The 20,756-nt window shown below is 31.9% G+C and overlaps 1 protein-coding gene across 19 annotated transcripts in view; it reads left to right on the top strand.

Annotated features, from left to right (window-relative positions):
• LOC140445580 (uncharacterized) overlaps positions 1–20,756 on the top strand; it is a 538,348-nt gene that overhangs the window by 345,036 nt on the left and 172,556 nt on the right. The window contains exon 5 of one of the 19 annotated variants that reach the window (XM_072537745.1): positions 10,282–10,560. The exons of 17 other annotated variants lie outside the window; for them this stretch is intronic. In XM_072537745.1, coding sequence (XP_072393846.1) covers positions 10,282–10,529 — 248 coding nt within the window. In that variant the 3' untranslated portion in view covers positions 10,530–10,560. Of the gene's footprint in view, positions 1–10,281; positions 10,561–14,623; positions 14,879–20,756 lie in introns of those variants that run through there. One more of the 19 variants, XM_072537747.1, reaches the window with a different exon arrangement.

Here is a 20,756-nt window from a genome sequence, read left to right on the forward strand (position 1 = left end):
AAGCAATAATTAGCTAATTAATTTTTTTGATTAATTAAAATTATTTAAATGATATGATTATGACTCTATCACAATTTTTAATTCTTTTATCTCAGGGTTAAATTCGTGCTTCAATATCTATGCTATTACATGTGAAAGGTAAGGTCCAAAGAATACCGGAATATTAAAAACACATATGATCTAACACTATATATTGAAATAAAAATAATGAAATAATTCACACTCAAAAGTTTTCAATAAACAAATCTCATATAATGATTCTCAAAAATTTTGTTCTACATACGAGAACAATCAAATTAAATGGTACAAACAATATTAATTGAAATCTCACAATTCCGAACTATTCTAACTCTCCTAATCAAAATATTTATATCCTTTCTAAATTAAGTGTAAAAATTGTGTTATCAATAAAAGAAAAACTGCAGAAAACAAAATATCTCTCTCTGATGATGAGTGGTCCAAATCCTTGTTCCTTATAGACTGTATTATCTCCTCTCAACCGCTCCCTATGTAATCAGCAATCTTACACAGATTGTTGCAAGTATATCGTCCTTAATGATCTCCTTCAAAAGCACAAATCATTCAAATTATGATAGCCTTTTCTCCTCTCGATAAACTGAATCTCTCGTTGGCCCGAGTGAAAAATGACTCTTGGAATATCTTCTCTTTACGATAAACTGAATCTCTCGTTGGCCTGAACAGTGACTCTTGGAATATAAGTAGAGAAATATGACTTACAATATTTTGCTGCTTCAGCTCCTGTCAGATACACTAACTCCACAAAAACTCACTAACATTCCACACTACTGCTTGCTACATTTCAGGAACCGCCAGAGAACAATCCCTGTTCCTCTCACAGACTTGGAAACCAACTGACTGCTATCTTTTCTCTCTCCTCAATCTCGCTAAACTTTCTCCCACCTTTTTCAATCTCCGCCAATCAAAACTCGTCACAATTCCCCATTTTTTCATTTCGATAACAAACAAAATTTTACCTATAATTATAAAATTTCCTAAAACTTATTTACAAATATTATTTTCTATAATTCTTAAAACTAACAAAAACCTCTTTCTAAAATATCTTCTATTGTCTTTAATCACTGCATTAATGGATTTTGAAAAACCCCGTTCAATTCTTTGGCTTTCACTTAAACTTATGCGGGTCACTCACGTATAACAAAGAAATGATTGATGTAAAGCTTACATTTTATTTGGTACAGGTAATTCAAGGATTTAATAACTTTCCTTCTCCGAAATGTTTGTTGGATATACTTTCTGAATTATTTTAATTTTTTTGTTGAACTTTGAAATATTTTAAACAAACCAATATTTTCTTGATTTTACATATCATAACAAATCCCCGCCATTTGATCTGCCGAAAACTCTTTGTTAAATTTTAAAATGACAAAAGTTTTCCAGGATCAAATCATTTCACTATGTTATTAAAATCTATTCATGATACTGATAAATGTCGTGAATGTTAAAATACCCTGTATATTGCCTGTCTTTATACGGGATTGGATATATTTTCGTTTTAAATTTTTCCAAGTATTTTCCCTTCAAAGAAAGTTCATAATTTTTAGCCACTCGGTTTACTTTATTAACAAGATCTCCATGGTTTCTTAAAATCTTCTCTATGTTTTCTCCACAATTTATTTTTCTTTCATCCTCCTTTTGTTCATATGTGTTCACTGTCCATAATACTTCTTCACACAATTCTGGATTCTCGTCCATTAGTGCCATTTTTTCTTCTGTTTTCCTTTTATCCTCTAATTCCCTTTGGTATTCCGAGCACCATGTTTCTATTCCTTTCATTTCTCTGATGATACTTTCTTTTTCTTCCTGCTTCCATTCTGTTTTATCGTCGGTTGCCGACAATTCTTCTGTACCTTCTATTTCCTGTTTTTCTCTGGTCTCCATCTTATTTTCCTGCTTTCTTTTCGAACTCTTCTTCTTTTTCTTCCTTCTCTTTTTCTCTTCTGTTAGATCTTGTTCTTGTACTTTCGGTTTATTCTCTACAGTCATATCGATTTCTTTGTGTTTTTCCTGTGCATTGATCCTTCCAGAATTTGTTTTCCTATCTGTTTGCTTTTCTTCTCCTGTGTTGTCTGGTTCTGCTCTGATTTCCATTTTATTTTCCGCAAAATTTATGGTGATATCTTTTTTCCTCAATTCATCAATTCCCGCTATCATATCATGATTTAAATCTTCAATCACCACACATTTCATAATATGGAATTTGTTTCCCACTCTTATCTGTACTCCCAAACCTTCGTTTACTGTCGTCAAATTTTTATTGTTTGCACCCACTAAATCAACCCTAGGAATCTTATACACAAATCTGTCCAAATTTAATTCTTTTACTAGTTTTTTATTGATTAGCGATATCTCCGAGCCAGAATCAATCACAATTTTAATTGCTTTATGTTTTATAAATGCATCTAAAAATATTAGATTAGAATTAGAGATTTGTCTTTCGTTTCCTATTGCTACATGATTCATCTCCCTTCTATTTTGTTGTTGGAAGCTCTGGTTATTTCTATCATCCCTTTGTTCGTTAGTATTCCTATTCGGAGTATTTTGTGCATCTCTATTCCTGTTGTGATTTTCATATGTTCTATGTTGTGTGTCATTCCTGTTATCGTAATTTTGTTGTCTATAGTAATTATTGTAATTTCTCGGCCTATATTCGTTTGTTGATCTGGGATGTCGGTTTCTCTGGTCATAATTTGATGAATACCTTCTTTCCGGTCCATTATATTGGTCATGTTGTCTTCTATTTCTCATTTCTTTTCTTTTTGCTTCTTTTAATTGAAGGAATTGGCACAAACTATCAATATCTTGATAGTTTCTCAAAATCACGTGATCTTCCAACGTTTCCTCAAAATGTCTGCTGATCATTTCTACCAGCTGTTCGGTAGAATATTTGTATTCTAGATATTTTGAATTGTTATATATCTGCAAAGCATATCTTTCTTCAGATATTCCCATTTTTTCGTGATATTTTCCATTCTGTAGCTCTTGGTTGATTTCTCTCTGTTTATTTTTCCCCCAGAAATAGTTGAGAAATTTATTTTCAAAATCTGTCCAATTTTCAAACTCATCTTCCTTGCTTTCATACCATAACGCTGCTCCTTCTTTCAAATGGTTTCTAATTGTTTCTTTGCAATCGTCAAAATATCTAATATGTTGTAATTTGGTTTTCAAATTTTTAACAAACGGTACTGGGTGTGTTTTCCGAATATCCCCGCCAAACTGTATTTTTATGTCACCCGGACTTTGGATGAGTACTTCTCTCCTGTCTCCCATATCTCGTTGTTTTCTGATATCCTCAATTTGTTTTTCTATTTCTTTCTTGTCTTCTTGTAAAGCCATTTCAAATTTTGTTTCTAACTGTTCTAATTCCTTCTTCTGTACAGTCTTAATATCTTTCATTTTAGTTTCTATTTCTTCTCTCTGCATCTCTAGTTTCCTCTCTGTTTCTTCTCTGACTTTTTCTAAACAGACTTTTACCTCATTTTCATATTTGTCCAAACGCTTTTCCATTTTCCTATCATTTTCTTCTAATTTTTGTTCATAGTTTTCCAAACGCTGCTCTATATTTCTGTTATTTAGTTCTATTGCTTGCCTTGTTTCCCGTTGGTTTTCTTCCATTTTTAGTGATGTTTCATTTTGGTTTTTCTCTATTGTTTGTTTTGTTTCATCCATTTTTTGTGACTGGAGTTGCATTAGTTGTAATATTTTATCTATTCCTGATAGTTCTTTTCTCTCCTCAACTATTGTCACATTTCCTTCATTATCCGATACTTCTTCCAAAATTGTTTCATCTTCTCTGTTATCCTCCTTCCTTTCCTGCATTTTACTTTGTCTCCTTGTAACAGACATGTTGTTACTTTTTGTTATTGTTTTTGTCCCCGCCAAATGTGAAATTTTACAACACTCTATATGTTTCAGAACACGACAATATTTCTCCCCAAATGTATTAAATTTTCACGACAAATATCAAATATGCAATCAGTAAAATTCAAATAATTCAAAATAAATATCAAATGTACGATTGGTAAAGAAAATAAAATCAAATAATTCAATAGCAGTAAATATCCACTAACTACGATCAATCAATAAATCAAATTTATATTCCCTGGAAAAATTGTCAAAATACTTTCAAATTCAAATTCCCTCAATGTTATATGTTTTTATCTCTGGATCACCTGTACTTATTCCAGATCTCTTTCCCTTCCTTCAAATGTAAAGCTGCGATATTTTCAAGCCCCACGTTTTGGAAGCCAGTTATTGTGATATTTAAAGTCTTGGTGCGCCAAGCAATAATTAGCTAATTAATTTTTTTGATTAATTAAAATTATTTAAATGATATGATTATGACTCTATCACAATTTTTAATTCTTTTATCTCAGGGTTAAATTCGTGCTTCAATATCTATGCTATTACATGTGAAAGGTAAGGTCCAAAGAATACCGGAATATTAAAAACACATATGATCTAACACTATATATTGAAATAAAAATAATGAAATAATTCACACTCAAAAGTTTTCAATAAACAAATCTCATATAATGATTCTCAAAAATTTTGTTCTACATACGAGAACAATCAAATTAAATGGTACAAACAATATTAATTGAAATCTCACAATTCCGAACTATTCTAACTCTCCTAATCAAAATATTTATATCCTTTCTAAATTAAGTGTAAAAATTGTGTTATCAATAAAAGAAAAACTGCAGAAAACAAAATATCTCTCTCTGATGATGAGTGGTCCAAATCCTTGTTCCTTATAGACTGTATTATCTCCTCTCAACCGCTCCCTATGTAATCAGCAATCTTACACAGATTGTTGCAAGTATATCGTCCTTAATGATCTCCTTCAAAAGCACAAATCATTCAAATTATGATAGCCTTTTCTCCTCTCGATAAACTGAATCTCTCGTTGGCCCGAGTGAAAAATGACTCTTGGAATATCTTCTCTTTACGATAAACTGAATCTCTCGTTGGCCTGAACAGTGACTCTTGGAATATAAGTAGAGAAATATGACTTACAATATTTTGCTGCTTCAGCTCCTGTCAGATACACTAACTCCACAAAAACTCACTAACATTCCACACTACTGCTTGCTACATTTCAGGAACCGCCAGAGAACAATCCCTGTTCCTCTCACAGACTTGGAAACCAACTGACTGCTATCTTTTCTCTCTCCTCAATCTCGCTAAACTTTCTCCCACCTTTTTCAATCTCCGCCAATCAAAACTCGTCACAATTCCCCATTTTTTCATTTCGATAACAAACAAAATTTTACCTATAATTATAAAATTTCCTAAAACTTATTTACAAATATTATTTTCTATAATTCTTAAAACTAACAAAAACCTCTTTCTAAAATATCTTCTATTGTCTTTAATCACTGCATTAATGGATTTTGAAAAACCCCGTTCAATTCTTTGGCTTTCACTTAAACTTATGCGGGTCACTCACGTATAACAAAGAAATGATTGATGTAAAGCTTACATTTTGTTTGGTACAGGTAATTCAAGGATTTAATAACTTTCCTTCTCCGAAATGTTTGTTGGATATACTTTCTGAATTATTTTAATTTTTTTGTTGAACTTTGAAATATTTTAAACAAACCAATATTTTCTTGATTTTACATATCATAACAATATATATATATATATATATATATATATATATATATATATATATATATATATATATATATATATATATATATATATATATATATACAGGGTGTTTGGTAGGTCGACGAAAATTTTTTAAGGGATAATAGGGAAGGTCATTTGCTAATAATGTATCGCTCAAACTGTTAACGTTTCCGAAATAAAGCTAAATTTGTCAATATTCGAAAATAAGGCTGTTCGTCTATTTTATTTTTAAAAATTATTATCTAAGATGTTGAATCTTAATGCATTGTTAAAATAACCTTCATTAATGAAACGGGTAAGAAAGGTAAAACACAACAACGGTATATCATGCTTTTTGCAACATTTATTATGCCTTATACACTTAAAAAAACAGTCATTGTTGTTCAAAATGAGAACCACTATTCCTATTGCACGCTCTTGCCCTGCATCGTATTCCTGATGTGGTTACTTTTAACCTCAGTTCTGCCCTTATAATGTCAGCTGCTTCGATAATCCTTTCCATTAAATGAGCTCTAGTTCGGATTGGAATTTGATAAACAAGTTCTTTGAATCTGCCTCAGATGTGGTAGTCACACGGTGTTAAATCGGGCGATCTAGCAGGCCACAAAATCGGTCCAGTTCGTCCTATTCATCTATTGGGATAGTGATTGTTGAACCAAGCCTTAACAGCACGTGCACAATGTGCAGGGCATCCATCATATTGGTATACCATTCTTCGTCTGAGGACGAGGGGTAAATCTTCTAAGAGTGGTGGTAATTAATTCTCTAGAAAGTCTAAGTACACTTGGCTATTTAACCTGCCTGGCAAGAATGGTGTACCAACATTATGGATGTTGGTACACATTATTTTTTTGGCCTTATTTTCGAATATTGACAAATTTAACTTTATTTCGGAAACCTTAACAGTTTGAGCGATAAATTATTAGCAAAAAATTTTGCAAATGGCGTCCCCTATTATCTCTTAAAAAATTTCCATCGACCTACCAAACACCCTGTATATATATATATATATATATATATATATATATATATATATATATATATATTCCTATAATCCTTTTTTGTGTGTGTAGTGTGTGTGTATGCTCGTGTGCGCGTGTGCGTGTGAGCGTGTGTGCATGTGTCGGTGTCTGGGTGTGTGCGTGTTTGGGTGTGTGCGTGCGTGTGCGTATGTGTGTGTGTGTGTGTGAAAAATATGGCACGGAAACAAGTCCATCAGCCACAGAATGTTTTATTTATGTTTAAAGATATTTTTTTTGTTCTTTTGTTACTTTTTTCTAGATATATGTATAAATCATTTAAGTTATACTAATTTATATTTTTACTTTCACATCTTTAATAAAATTTATTAGCAATTCTAAGGTTTCTCTATTAGCAGTTGCCAAAATGTGTGATATACTTTACGGAAGCAAATATTTTATTTCATTAAAAGTTTGAATTAATTTATTAGATTTTTCTAAATATTTGTTGCGTCCTAAGAAAGTATGGTTAAGATTTCCGTAAGAACTTATATCACAACTGCAGGATGGTGCCGGTAATATTACAAACTTAAATAAATGCGACGGGAATCAACCATGATTTGTTTTTAAGCGAAATACACTTGGCGAGAAGAATTTGGCAGTATAGTAATTGAATATGTATTTGGGTGGGAGTAAGTGGGGATTAAATATATCTCTTACTGTACAAATAACACGTGGTTCTTGTCAGTTAAAACGACACAGAACAATTATGGCTAGAGTTGGTCTGCGTCGTTTTAACTGACAAGAACCACGTGTTAAAAAACGAGCAGGGAGACACATGTAGCTACTCAAGTATTAAATTTTATCCAATGTCATCGACCTAGAGTTACCATATAATTTAATTTTGGAAAGATGTAAATCCATATATGGATATTAGCCACAAATTCATTGTTAGCTTTAACTACATAAGCCACTGAAGATGATCTGATTAGATCGAAAACGTTATGCTACTGTATAAATTTTGACGACACTTGTAAAAGTTTTAACTATATGTTTTTATATACCTAAATACAATGGTGAAGTGTTTTAACTTCTGAATGTTTTTTTAAACGATAGTATACAGCCAACTACTGGGATTTTTTCATTAATTTTTAAATCATGTTAATATTATAGATGGCATCTATCAATTGATTTCCTTGAGTGCTATCTAATATGGAGCCTCAACGAGTGTGATGACAATTAAAATGGCCACATATAGCAACATCACCCTGCAGCTGTGAAAAAAGTTTAATTCAGCCATTTTTAGTTACTTGTATTTTGAGAGGTTTAGAAATACAAACTAAGGAAATTTTAAGGTCATTGATATACGCTGAACAAACCTCTATTTGAATGGAAATTTTTTCGGATTGGAATTTCATCACTAGACTAGACTTAGACAATATTTTATAAGTATAGCAATGCCTCCGTATCCATCTGATCTATGTACACGCATTATGGCACGCAATCTGGTAAATTGAATGTTCTATTTTGAGATAGCCAAGTTTCATTTAGAAATATTATGTACTTAGCTGCAGATTCGTTAAGAAAATTAAAGAGATTGGGTTTATTTTTATTAATTGAGTTACAATTCCATTGGATATTTATCATTTAATAATAATTATCGTCACTATCCGAATCATTGTAATGAATAGTTCCTAAAATTGTTCTTAATTCTGTTTGTGTCTCTTGTAGTATTTGTTGACTTGGAATTACTAAATTAAATTTTTTAAACAGATTTTCAAAAATAAAATTTGTATTTCTTATTTTTCTTTATATAATTGGAAAGATTCCCTGTGGGGATTAGGAATAATAGGATTTGAATTTATATTTTTAATTTTGAAAGGGGAGATTTATTTACGGAAATGGAAGAGACTGCTTTTCGTTTTTTAGGTAGTTGGGTAAAGGGACGTGGTACCCAGTTTTTACTACTTATGTTAGAATAGTCGTTAAGGTTGGTATTACCATTTAATTCAGGAAAATTTTAAAGGTTATTTAAAATTACGAATTTATTATTTCTAACAATTTTGAAGTAAGATGGATTCTTTATTAAAACTTATGGCTTCCTTAAAAGATACATTTTGTTCAGACATAATCTTTTTAATCTTAAATTGCTCCTGATATTTTTGACATTCTTATGGTCATATTTTTCACAATATATACAATAATCGTCATAGTCATTCGGCATCTTCTTTATCATGATGGATTTGTCCACATTTTTTACATTTAATTCTTGTGCTTTTGCAATATTTAGCTGTATGACCATACCGGAGATACTTAAAAACACTGTACTACCGGGTAAATGTAAGGTTCAACAATAAATCTTACTAAATTAATATTAACACATTGTGGCAAGTTATTTCCTATAAATGTTAAAACGGCCATTTATCTTGGTATAAACTGTACCTCATTATCAGAATCAATAATTTTATGTTTCATTCTTTTAACGTCAAAAAATTTTTTGTCGCTTTCAATATTTTCTAATATATATTTTTCGCCCTAAAAGGTGTCCACTTCTCCAAGAATAGCTTTTTTATGAATAAAGAAGTTAGGGATGTAAGACACCCAATTATTAACTTTAATTAATTGATGTCTTATAATTGAATTTGCAATACTATAAGTTTTAAATATAATTTTTACTTTGTTTCTCCAACTAACTTAATATCAGTAATGTCTTTTTTTTGAAGATTGAGTTTTTAAATAAAAAATGACCAACTTTGACAGCTGATAATCGACTATTTAAATCACAAGGTTCTACAATAACATAATATGGTCTAATGTCTGCCTAATTATATTTATTATTTAAATTATAAACTTTGTTACCTGTATCCATATTATTCTCTCACTGGGAGATCCTTCACAGACGGGGAATGGTCCCCGTCCGAAGTATTATTCATAATAATTTTCCAATGTACTTACCGTATTTAATGTATACTATATACAGTACCTAAAAACTTAACTAATCTGTGAATTACATTATTACACTATACGGAAGACAACCTTTCTGAAATACGTTTCGTGTAGAACTGAATAGAATTTGTGTGTTTAGTATTATTTAAATCATAAAAATTCGTGAGAAACTTTTTTTTTTTGACAATGTCTTATACCTTTTATAAAGGATATTTTTTAAATAAAAAATTTTGTGATACATAGTATACAGCCAACTACAGGAATTTAGTTTCCTTGTGGATCTTAATTTGACGCTATGGTCAATCTGGCTCCCCAATACATGCGCTTAGCCTCTAAAAGATGCACTTTGAAGCTAGATGTTTGGTTTATCTTCCAACGTATTATTAATCAAGTCTACTACTTTTTGTAAGATTAAAACTCCAGGAAATATTCCAGTCAACTTAAAAAATACAGAGATTTTATAAAAGATTTTTTTTAAATAAAAATTCTTTATTCTCAAACTATTTCGCGGTTGATCCAGTTCTACCGAAAGGCAAATACCCTCGTAATTAAAGTATATACTTATTACAATTTATACACGGTTAAATTAGGAAATTAATATTTATGTGAGATTACAAATTAGGAGGTTTAATTTATGATTGAACACTGCCCGTATAAATATTTTTACACTTTATATTTAACAGACTTTTACTTTTAGGCATTATTTGGATTGACTCTGGAAGTAAACGACCAAAAATTATCATAGATAAAAATTCTTTTACGATTCACTCAGGACATAGCAATAGAACAAGATGGAGGTGCAACCAGTACTTTAAAACAAAATGCAAAGCAACGTTGACTACTTTCGAAAAAACTGTAAAAATTAATTCAACTCATAATCATCCTCCAATAAATCCGTCTACCGAGAATTTGTCAAAACATATTGTCAATATTATTAGAGCATAAATATAAAATCAAAGTTTTTAAGTCTAATAAATCTTCCATAAAATAGTAGGGCGTTTTTATTAAATCGTATTTTTATTTTGTTTGTTTAAATTCGATGTTTAAATTCGGATGTAATATAATTCGAATTTAAATGTCCGAAGTTCTCGATCGACGATGTGAAAAAATTCAAAACCGTGGAGTCCAATTTTCTTGGTAAATAATAAATGCGTAAATTCGACGTAACTTCACACTGGCTTACGTACTACTTGATGAGGTAAATGTTCTAATTAGACTACGAACTCAAATATTAGACTACGAACTCAAATAGTTCGACCCCTGTTTCTAATCTCACAAGTAAAGCAACAATTCATCAAAAAGTCCATTGCCTTCTGCCTTGTAATTTGCACCTTTTTAGCTAGACACTTACACAGGTATAATTCGAACTAGGATATTATTGTCAAACTATTTTGTAGTGCAATGGAAGGTAAATAACCTCGTAATTAACGTATAGTGTTCACTTGAATATCGTAGAGTAAGGACGTATTCCGACGAGTGCGATAGCAAAATGTGACCACCGATAAGAAAAAGTTAAAATATAGTTATTAAAATAAACAGTAAAGTGGTAGTGGCGTACCAAATTCTGTTTTCTACAATAAACAATTCACACACACGGAACACAAACAAACAGTATCTCTTGTAGTATCAGCAGCAATTATAGGTAAGCAGCAGGTCCACTATTAACAAACATCCATGAATATATATCCAACTCCTCAACAATATTCACCACTATTCACAACGCCAACCAATTTACTACAACCCAAGCAACCTATCTACAGTAGGACAGACCTCAAACACAAAGCTATTACTTGTAATTACTCATTCAGAAAACTCGGATATAGATTCGATAGCGAAGACAACGATCAAGAAACCCAAAATAAATACTCCTGGTAAGTAGTCAAAAAACGTAAATGTACAAAATAAAATAATGATCCCAATTCTCCAAGCTCACCACCAATAAAAATACAAAATCGATAAAATGCATTATCAAACACTGAGAGCTATGAACAAACTGAAACAAAAAACAACAGAAAATTCCAAAACCACCTCCAATATTCGTATATGGTAGAAAAAACTTTAAATATATGGTCGATAACTTTGCACAAATTGTGAAGGAAGAACCAGAACTGCCAAACGACACTGTCAATATATCAACATATGCACTAGATACCTATTATAAACTGATAAGCCATTTACGAGAAGACGAAATCGTTTACCACACTTACCAAATAAAGAAAGAACTGTGCCTACACAGTGGTAACAAGACATATCCATCACTCTCACTCTTCCACAACAGATATACCAAAGGAACTTGGAAAATCCGGCCATAAAGTTCGCAATATAACTAACTGCGTCAAATGTGAAGAACAAAATGATACAAAATCTTGTAAAAAACCTAAAACACTCCAGTTAAGTGTACAATATGAAAACAAATCACCCTGCTAATTATAAGGGCTGTGTACTCTACAGGGAACTAGTAGAAAACATACATATGCCAAAAAGAGGAAAACAACAGCTTCAAAGAACAACATTCAACAGCCCATATATATGTACTGAAACAAATCAGCTAAACACCACTCTACAAAACCATCAAAGAACATACGCAAACGTAACAGCACATGAAACCAACCACGATTCAGAACCTAAAACTAATATATAGAAAAACAACTAATAACATTTCTAAACGAGTTCAAAAACATGTTGCTCATGAGTTCAAACATCGCAACTCACGAGTCAAAATAATATGGTCTTAAACTTACTAACACAAGTAATTGGCCAAAGAAATTCTAAAACATACTTACATACTTTTTTAAAGCTGAATAAAATCGATGTTCTACTTATTTCAGCAACCCACTTTACCGATCTAACTACGTTCAATGTTTCGCTCTATAGTACATACAAGACACTTCATCCCGATAGTACAACTCATGGTGGCTCGGCAGTAGTTCTACTTATTTCAGCAACCCACTTTACCGATCTAACTACGTTTAATGTTTCGCTCTGTAGTACATACAAGACACTTCACCCCGATAGTACAGCTCATAGTGGCTCGGCAGTAATCATCCGCAGCTGCATATCACTCGGCAATCGTTTAAGTGAATGCAACACTATTTCACTTTAATATATCTGCAATCTACAGCCCACCTAGTCATGTAATCTCCACAGATGAACACAAAGCCTTCTTTCAATTAACTGGTAGTAAATTCGTAGCTGGGAGAGACTGGAATGCGAAATACACACACTGGGGCTCAAGACTCACAACAACAAAAAGTCGTAATTTTTTAAAAACAATGACCGACAACTGTAATAACCACACCAATGGAATCACTACGTACTGGCCGAGTGACCTCAGAAATATTCCAGATCTACTAGACTACGATAAAGCAAAGGAGGGTCCAGAAACAACTGTCTAATAGAATCCAGCTATGATCTCTCATCAGATCATACACCGGTTAATATGAGCCTGAGTACCACAGTTATAAACAACCCATCCCTTCCTCTAATCACGCCAAAAAAACACTAACTGGGCAGATTTTTAATCTTACCTAGAAAAAAAAAAACACTAACCTTAATATGCAGATTAAATCTACACATTACATAGATACAGCAGCTCAATACTTCATCACACTTATGCAAAAAGCGGTATGGCAATCTACACCACGAACTGGATGCAAACCAACCCATACCTCAAATGTTGTCTTGCACGTTCGGCAAATTATTGTTAAAAAAAACGTCATGCAAGCAGAATCTGGCAACGATTTAGACATAATATAGATCAACATAAAATTCAATAGACTACGTAGGTAACTTGGAGTAGCCTTCGAACATTACATTACAAACCATACTGCAAATGACCAGTTATGACAGGAGACTAAGAAGCTTAAAAAACCATATGCAACTATCCCTCCCATATGGTACAGAGGTCTGTTCTACAAAGTAAAAAGAGCACTATCCAGTAACTATTTCCTCCTTCTTAAATCCTACATATCAAATAGATATTTTTCTGTAAAATTCAATGATCACAATCCAACCTCTGTCCTATCAACTCTGGAGTTCCGCAGGGTAGTGTTCTAGGGCCCCTTTTTTTTCACTGCACACAGCCGATGTACCAGAGACGTATAATACTACAATAGCTTCGTTTGCTGACGACGTAGCAATACTAGCTGTAATTGAAGATCCCTTACAAGCCTCACAAAACCTGCAACATCGTCTGAACATACTCAGTGATTGGTACACAAAATGAGAACAAAAGTAAACAAAACAAAATCAACTCAAATAACATTTACCAACCGACACAACACATGACCACCTGTAAGAATGGAAAATGTAAGAATACCAACAGTAACAGACGCTAGATACCTTGGCCTTCATCTTGACCAACCTCTTACTTGGAAGAAAAATGTCCAGACCAAAAGAAGACAGCTTGACTTAAAATTCAATGGCAAATGTATTGGCTGATTGGACGTAAATCAAAACTTGACATCCAAAACAAAATTCTTCTATGCAAAACCATATTCAAACCCATCTGATTCTACGGGCTACACCTATGGGGCCGTGAAAAGCCAACGTCGCTGAATGTCATCCAAAGATTCCAGTCTAAATTGCTAAGATCGATAGTGGATGCACCATGATACGTAAGTAATCAAACACTTGACTATGACTTAAAGATTCCTTTCATCAGAGAAGAAATCCATCGAACCACGGAATCACATAATGGACGTACCATTCATCATGAAAATGAACTAGTAAGAGAGTTATTTAACAATGGTCCAGTCACAAAAAGACTAGATAGAACCTGGCCCCAAGAACTACTTCAAAACTAAACCAAAATAGAATAAGGTGAGACATCATTGGAGGTCTCACCTATGTCCAAAACCAGTAGCACATTTACTTAATACTCTGTAATGCTGTAGACTGCAAATAAACAAAATTTAAAAAAATTATAGTATATTATAGATACTTATTACAATTATATACGGTGAAATTAGGAAGTTAAGTTAATACTGTCCATATAAATCTTTCAACAATTTATATTTAACATATGCTTTTCCTTCTAGGTATTATTTGGATTGACTCTGGAAGTAAAAGACCAAAAATTATCTTAGATAAAAATTCTTTTACGATTAACTCAGGACAGAGTAATAGAACAAGATGGAGGTGCAACCAGTACTTTAAAACAAAATGCAAAGCAACGTTGACTACTTTCGAAAAAACTGTAAAAATTAATAAAACGCATAATCATCCTCCAACAAATCCATCTACAGAGAATTTGTCAAAACATATAGTGAATATTATTAGAGCATAAGTATAAAATCAAGATTTTAAAGTCTAATAAATGTTCCACAAAATAGTAGAGCGTTATTATTATTTCGTATTTTTATTCGGATAGTCACATTTAACGACATGCCTAGAACAAGTTTATAATCAAAAATATTTAGCTTCCTAAATATCAAAAGCCTTACGACTAATTTCAATAAGGATTTATTTAGGTTGCAAACAGTTAAACCATTGTCTAAGGTTCTTCAGCCAGGAGATGCGTCTTCTTCCTATGCTTCTTCTTCCTTGGATCCTTCCTTGCATAATAATTCTCAGCAGCTCATATTTTTCTCCTCTGGTTATGTGACCCAAATATTCTAGTTTTCTTCTTTTTATGCTGTTCATAATTTCTAACTCCTTATTTAGACGTCGTAGTACCTCAGCATTGGTAATCCTTTGAACCCACGGAATTTTTAATATTCTTCTGTAACACCACATTTCGAACGCTTCTATTTTCCTTATGTGTTGTTTCTTCAATGTCCAAGCTTCCATTCCGTATAGTAAGATAGAAAATATGTAACATCTTAGAGCCCTCAATCTGAGATGCAACTGAAGGTCTCTGTTGGTAAGCATTGTCTTCATTTTCACAAATGCTTGCCTTGCAGTTTTAATTCGGACTTTGATTTCTCTGCTTTGGTCATTTTTATCATCAACCCAGGTTCCCAGATATTTATATGTCTCTACTTTTTCTATTTGGGTTTGCTCTATCATTAATCTTTCATTTCCATGTTGCGTTTTTGAGACAATCATGAATTTAGTTTTTCTCTTATTTATTTTTAGTCCGTATCTAATGCAATAATCGTTAATTCTATTTACCAATTCTTGTAGCGATTCCAGGGTGTCTGCCATTATAACGGTGTCATCAGCGAATCTTATGTTATTTACTATTCTTCCGTTTACAGAGATTCCATCACCCAGATCCGCTATCGCTTCCTGGAATATGGCTTCACTGTACACGTTAAACAGTAATGGTGACAGAACACAGCCCTGTCTTACTCCTCTCTTTATATCTATATTTTCGGACTTTTGTTCTTCTATCTTTATATTGGCCTTTTGATTCCAATACGGATTGATAATGATTCGTAAGTCTCGTCTGTCTATATCTTTGTTTCTCAGTATTTCTATTAGTTTTTCATGTCGGACCCTGTCGAATGCCTTCTCGAAGTCGATGAAACAGGAATAAATATCTAGGTTCATATCTAAGCATCTTTGAGAGAGGACATTAAAAGCAAACAATGCCTCTCTCGTTCCCAGTCCCTTGCGGAACCCAAACTGAGTATCATCCATATCATCTTCTAGTTTTCTATATAATCTTCCATGAATCACCTTTAGAAATATTTTGAGGGTATGGCTTATTAGTGATATTGTCCTATAGTCTGAACAATCTTTGGCATATACTGTTTTTGATATTGCTACAAAGGTGGACACCAACCATTCCTGTGGGATTTTTCCAGTTTTATATACTTCATTAAATAGGTCCAGAAGTACAGGTAGAGTTTCATCGTCTAGACATTTCAGTAGTTCCGCAGGTATTTCTTCTGGACCTACAGTTTTTCCGTTTTTTGCGTTTCGTATTGCTTGTTTGATTTCCTCTATTATGATCTCTGGCCCCGTTTCGCTGTCGATTTCTTCCGGTTCTTGCCGATTATCCTCAAACAGATCTGTTATGTATGTCTTCCATTTTTTTAATTTCTCTTTAATTTCTATAATGATTTTTCCATTTGCGTCTTTCAGAAGGGCATCTTTCTTTTTTCTCAGTGTATTTGTCATTTCCTTTATTTTCTTATGCATGTTAAAGCTATCATACTGTTTAGCATATGCCTCTATTTCACTGCATTGATTAGCAAGCCAGGTGAATTTGGCCTCTTTTATTTTCTTTCCTATCAATCTCTGTAGTTCCTTGTATTTTGCTTTACTCCTGCCTTTATGTTTCCTTCTTTCCACCATTAGATCTAAGATTTCTGAAGTCATCCATCTCTGTTTTTTTCTTATTTTTGTCTGCAGTAGCTTTTCTCCTGCCTTTATTAAAGTTTCCTGTAACATGTTCCATTTGTCATTAACATCTGTTGTTTTTATCACGTCTTGTTTGATTTTCTTTAAGTTATCATTTATTTCTTGTTTTAAGCTCTGACGTATAGGTTCTTCTTTTATCTTTGAGACATCAAACCGTGGTATATTTGTTTGTTTTTGGATCTTCTTCAATTTTATCTGCATTACGCCTACTAATGCTCCGGGGTATGTTCTCAGAGACTTTATAGCGTTTTTATATCTAGATTTTATTAAAATGTAATCTATATGGTTTCGAAAAATGTTGTCTTCTGAATCCGCAGGTGATTTCCAAGTATAAAGTCTTCTTTTAGGTAATTTAAAATTTGTATTCATTATTACCATCTCCTCGCTTTGGCAGAATTCGACAAGTCTGTCCCCTCTTTCATTTCTTTCTCCCAAGCCAAATTCCCCCACGCATCCGTCCACTTTTCCTTTTCCAACCTTGGCGTTGAAATCTCCCATCACCAACAATATATCATCTTTTTTTGTGGATCTTATGATTTCGTTCAATTGCATGTAGAACCTCTCTATCTCGGTCTCATCTTTGTTGGCAGTTGGTGCATATATTTGTACAATGTTTATCTTTTTAGAGAATGTCTGCAATTGAATCATCATCAATCTCTCTGAGTAGGGAGTAAAACCAACTACTGATTTATTTGTCGCTTTGTCTACAAGAATGGCAACTCAATATCGATGTCTTGGATCATTGTTACCAACGTAATACATCATGCCGTTGTTTGTGGCTAGTTTTCCTGAATCGGGCCATTGAACATCGCTGATACTGAATATATTTATCTTAAGGCGATCCATTTCAGCTATTAGGTTGTCCAGCTTACCTGGTTGATATAAACTCTTCACGTTCCATGTGGCCAGTCTTAGGATTCGTCCTTTTTCTATTTTCTCTAAACCAATGCTTTTCTTGGTTTCCTTCTGATTATGAGGGTTCACAACAAGATTGTACACACGACCAATTTTGTTATGTTATTTAGTACTTAAACCCGAAGAAAAAAGCATTATTTTAAAAAGTATAAAAAAGGCCTTCATTTTTATAAATGGTTTATAGGTGCTTTTGAACATATTCTACAGTGATTTTAAGTCGCCACATTTTCACAATCCAAAATCACTACTATTTCGCTCATTTTCATTTTAAAATTTCGCAAAAAAGATATGATTACCATCGTTTCGGGTGGCGGCACTATTTTTGTTTTCAGTTTTAAGTACTAAAGATAAAAAAATGGTCTCAATGTTTTTGGCATCCAAAAAGAGTATATTTTCTGTAGAATTCGACATGTTAGTTTGTTGTATAATGGAGACGAAAATGTTCGCCCAACTGTATTGACATGGTTAATATTGAGCAATGATATATATGTAGATAAAGATATTTCCAGAAGAAATTGCATTGTGAACTATTATTTACCATTGAAAATAAACAATATATTTGACGTTTTAAAAATTACACCAAGGCTACTAGAACATAAAAATGGAAACTTTCAAACATGTCTACGGCAATATTCGATAGTACTTAAGATTAAGTTAAAACATACATGGTGTTTCACGAAGAACTTACGGGAACTACTCAAATTCTACAAAATATTTATGAAAATTAGTTTTTCGGGATTACAAGTTATGAAGAAAATATTTTGACAGACATGCCACTTCCGGTTATACTGGAAACGAACAACAAATTTGATATTTTAAATGAAAAACCCTGTATAATATTACATTTTTAGATTCTACGTAAAATTCTAGACACAATTTGTATAAATTACCATAAGTTAAAACTTTATATTATTTGAGTTATTCATCTTTTTTCAAAAATTTTGACAGACCAACTTTTCAAAGTTAATAGATTATCAATTTACAAACATAATGTGACTTATGAACTTAAAAACCTTTACACAGAGAGTAGGTAACGTTCTTTCAGGAACTTGTATTATACAGGGTGTTCAAAATAATACCCCATTCCCTTAAACTTCAAACCACAATAAGTCATTAATTTTAAATGAAATACACTGTATTTTATAATGAAAAAAGAAGTCAGTTATCTCTCAAATAGTATTAGTGTTTCTTGTACCAAAGTTAATACTTTTGGAGATAATTGTGGTTTAATGTTAAAAGTAAGATATCTATTGTTTTATTTTAACATGCCCTGTATGAAGTTTTCATAATTGTCGTTTAGTTTTGGTTGCTGGCACATTTACAAAGTACTAAAAATGGCTCGTTTAGGAATGAATAATGAAGATTACGTAAATTTATTTTTAATACTTTTAATATTTACTACAAGGAATCCAACCCTGTGACATCGTGACGAGATTACTTAATAATTCAACACATTTTGGTTGTTTTCACCAAAAAGTTAACAAAGTGGAGCTTGAAAGTTGATTATTATGATCATTTAATTAATGTTCTTGATAATTATGCTGTTTATCCAGAAGCGTCATTCATGTTGCGGTAATAGAGATTTATATCTCTTTAAATAATATCGTTTATTACAATATAAATTAATTTCAGTTAACTTTACATACATTTCGGTAATAAATTGAGCTAATTCTGGTGCTGTTTTAAGAGGAACTACTGAAACTGTTAGTAACAACGTTATTTAACGACTGTTTTAACATCAGGATGCCATTACTTGTTATATGTCTTCTGTATGTATTAGTACTATGACTTGTTTCAGATTTTATTTTTAAGTAGAGAAATTGAGCAAGATGATCAGAAATACATGAATCCACAATCTCACAACCAACTATCTCACTGCTTTTGTTTATTAAGATGTTATCTAAACAAGTTACTGATCTAGTTGTGATTCTAGAACTTATGGTTAGGTCAAAAGTAGAAATTTGATCATAGAAATTGTTTACTTCATTAGAAGCTTTTTTGAAATCAATGTTGAAATCTCCAATTATTATTATTTCTAAAAAATTAGCAGAGCATAACACCAATAACTTTTCAAATAAGTCTAGAAAAACTTTAAAATTCCCATTTCCGCTTCTATACACTGTGACTAAAATAGTTTTAATATCTATAATTTCTAATGCACAAAATTCACCCTCATACTCACATCATATTCATTTAAGCATACAGGTCTTGTAGAGATTTTATTACCGCTAAAAATTGCAACACTTCCATGTCCCCTAACCTTCCGACAATAGAAAGTTGCATGTTATTGTTAAATAACACTGTTATTGTTAAAATAACTGAGCAACATTTATTGTTATTTACTGACAAAACATCAAAAATAAAATAAAGATTTACTTTTACATATACACTCCATAATACACCGGCATACAAAACATGTTGCATACCATCAAGACAGGTTTAATATACTACTTCCATTAATATAACATGAACACCTTAATTACTTTTTAATCATACTATTTTTGTTTTTTCTTTCTGTTCTCTATGGATCAGTTAAAACACACCATTAAAACATGTCACAAACACATTTTTACTATCATAACTAAATTTTAAAATGTATTTTGTTCATTATTTTATATGTTATATTTTATATGTGTGTTATTAATGTTGAGTGTCATAGCTTTATATAAATAATCTCAACGACTAGTAAGTTGCACTGACAATTTGTGATATATTGTAAATATATACACATTCTTCTAATTACAGTGTCTTGAAGAAGGAATAAAACAATTCCGAAAGCTAGACCAAAAGTCAAAGAGTGTTTCTGTAACATCCCGGCCAAACCTTCTGACTGCAGCCCTAATAAACTGTGTTGTTTATATATATATATATATATATATATATATATATATATATATATATATATATATTATATATATATATATATATATATTATATATATTATAT

This window comes from Diabrotica undecimpunctata, chromosome 7 (genome assembly GCF_040954645.1).
Source record: "Diabrotica undecimpunctata isolate CICGRU chromosome 7, icDiaUnde3, whole genome shotgun sequence".
In the NCBI taxonomy this organism is placed as follows: Eukaryota; Metazoa; Arthropoda; class Insecta; order Coleoptera; family Chrysomelidae; genus Diabrotica; species Diabrotica undecimpunctata.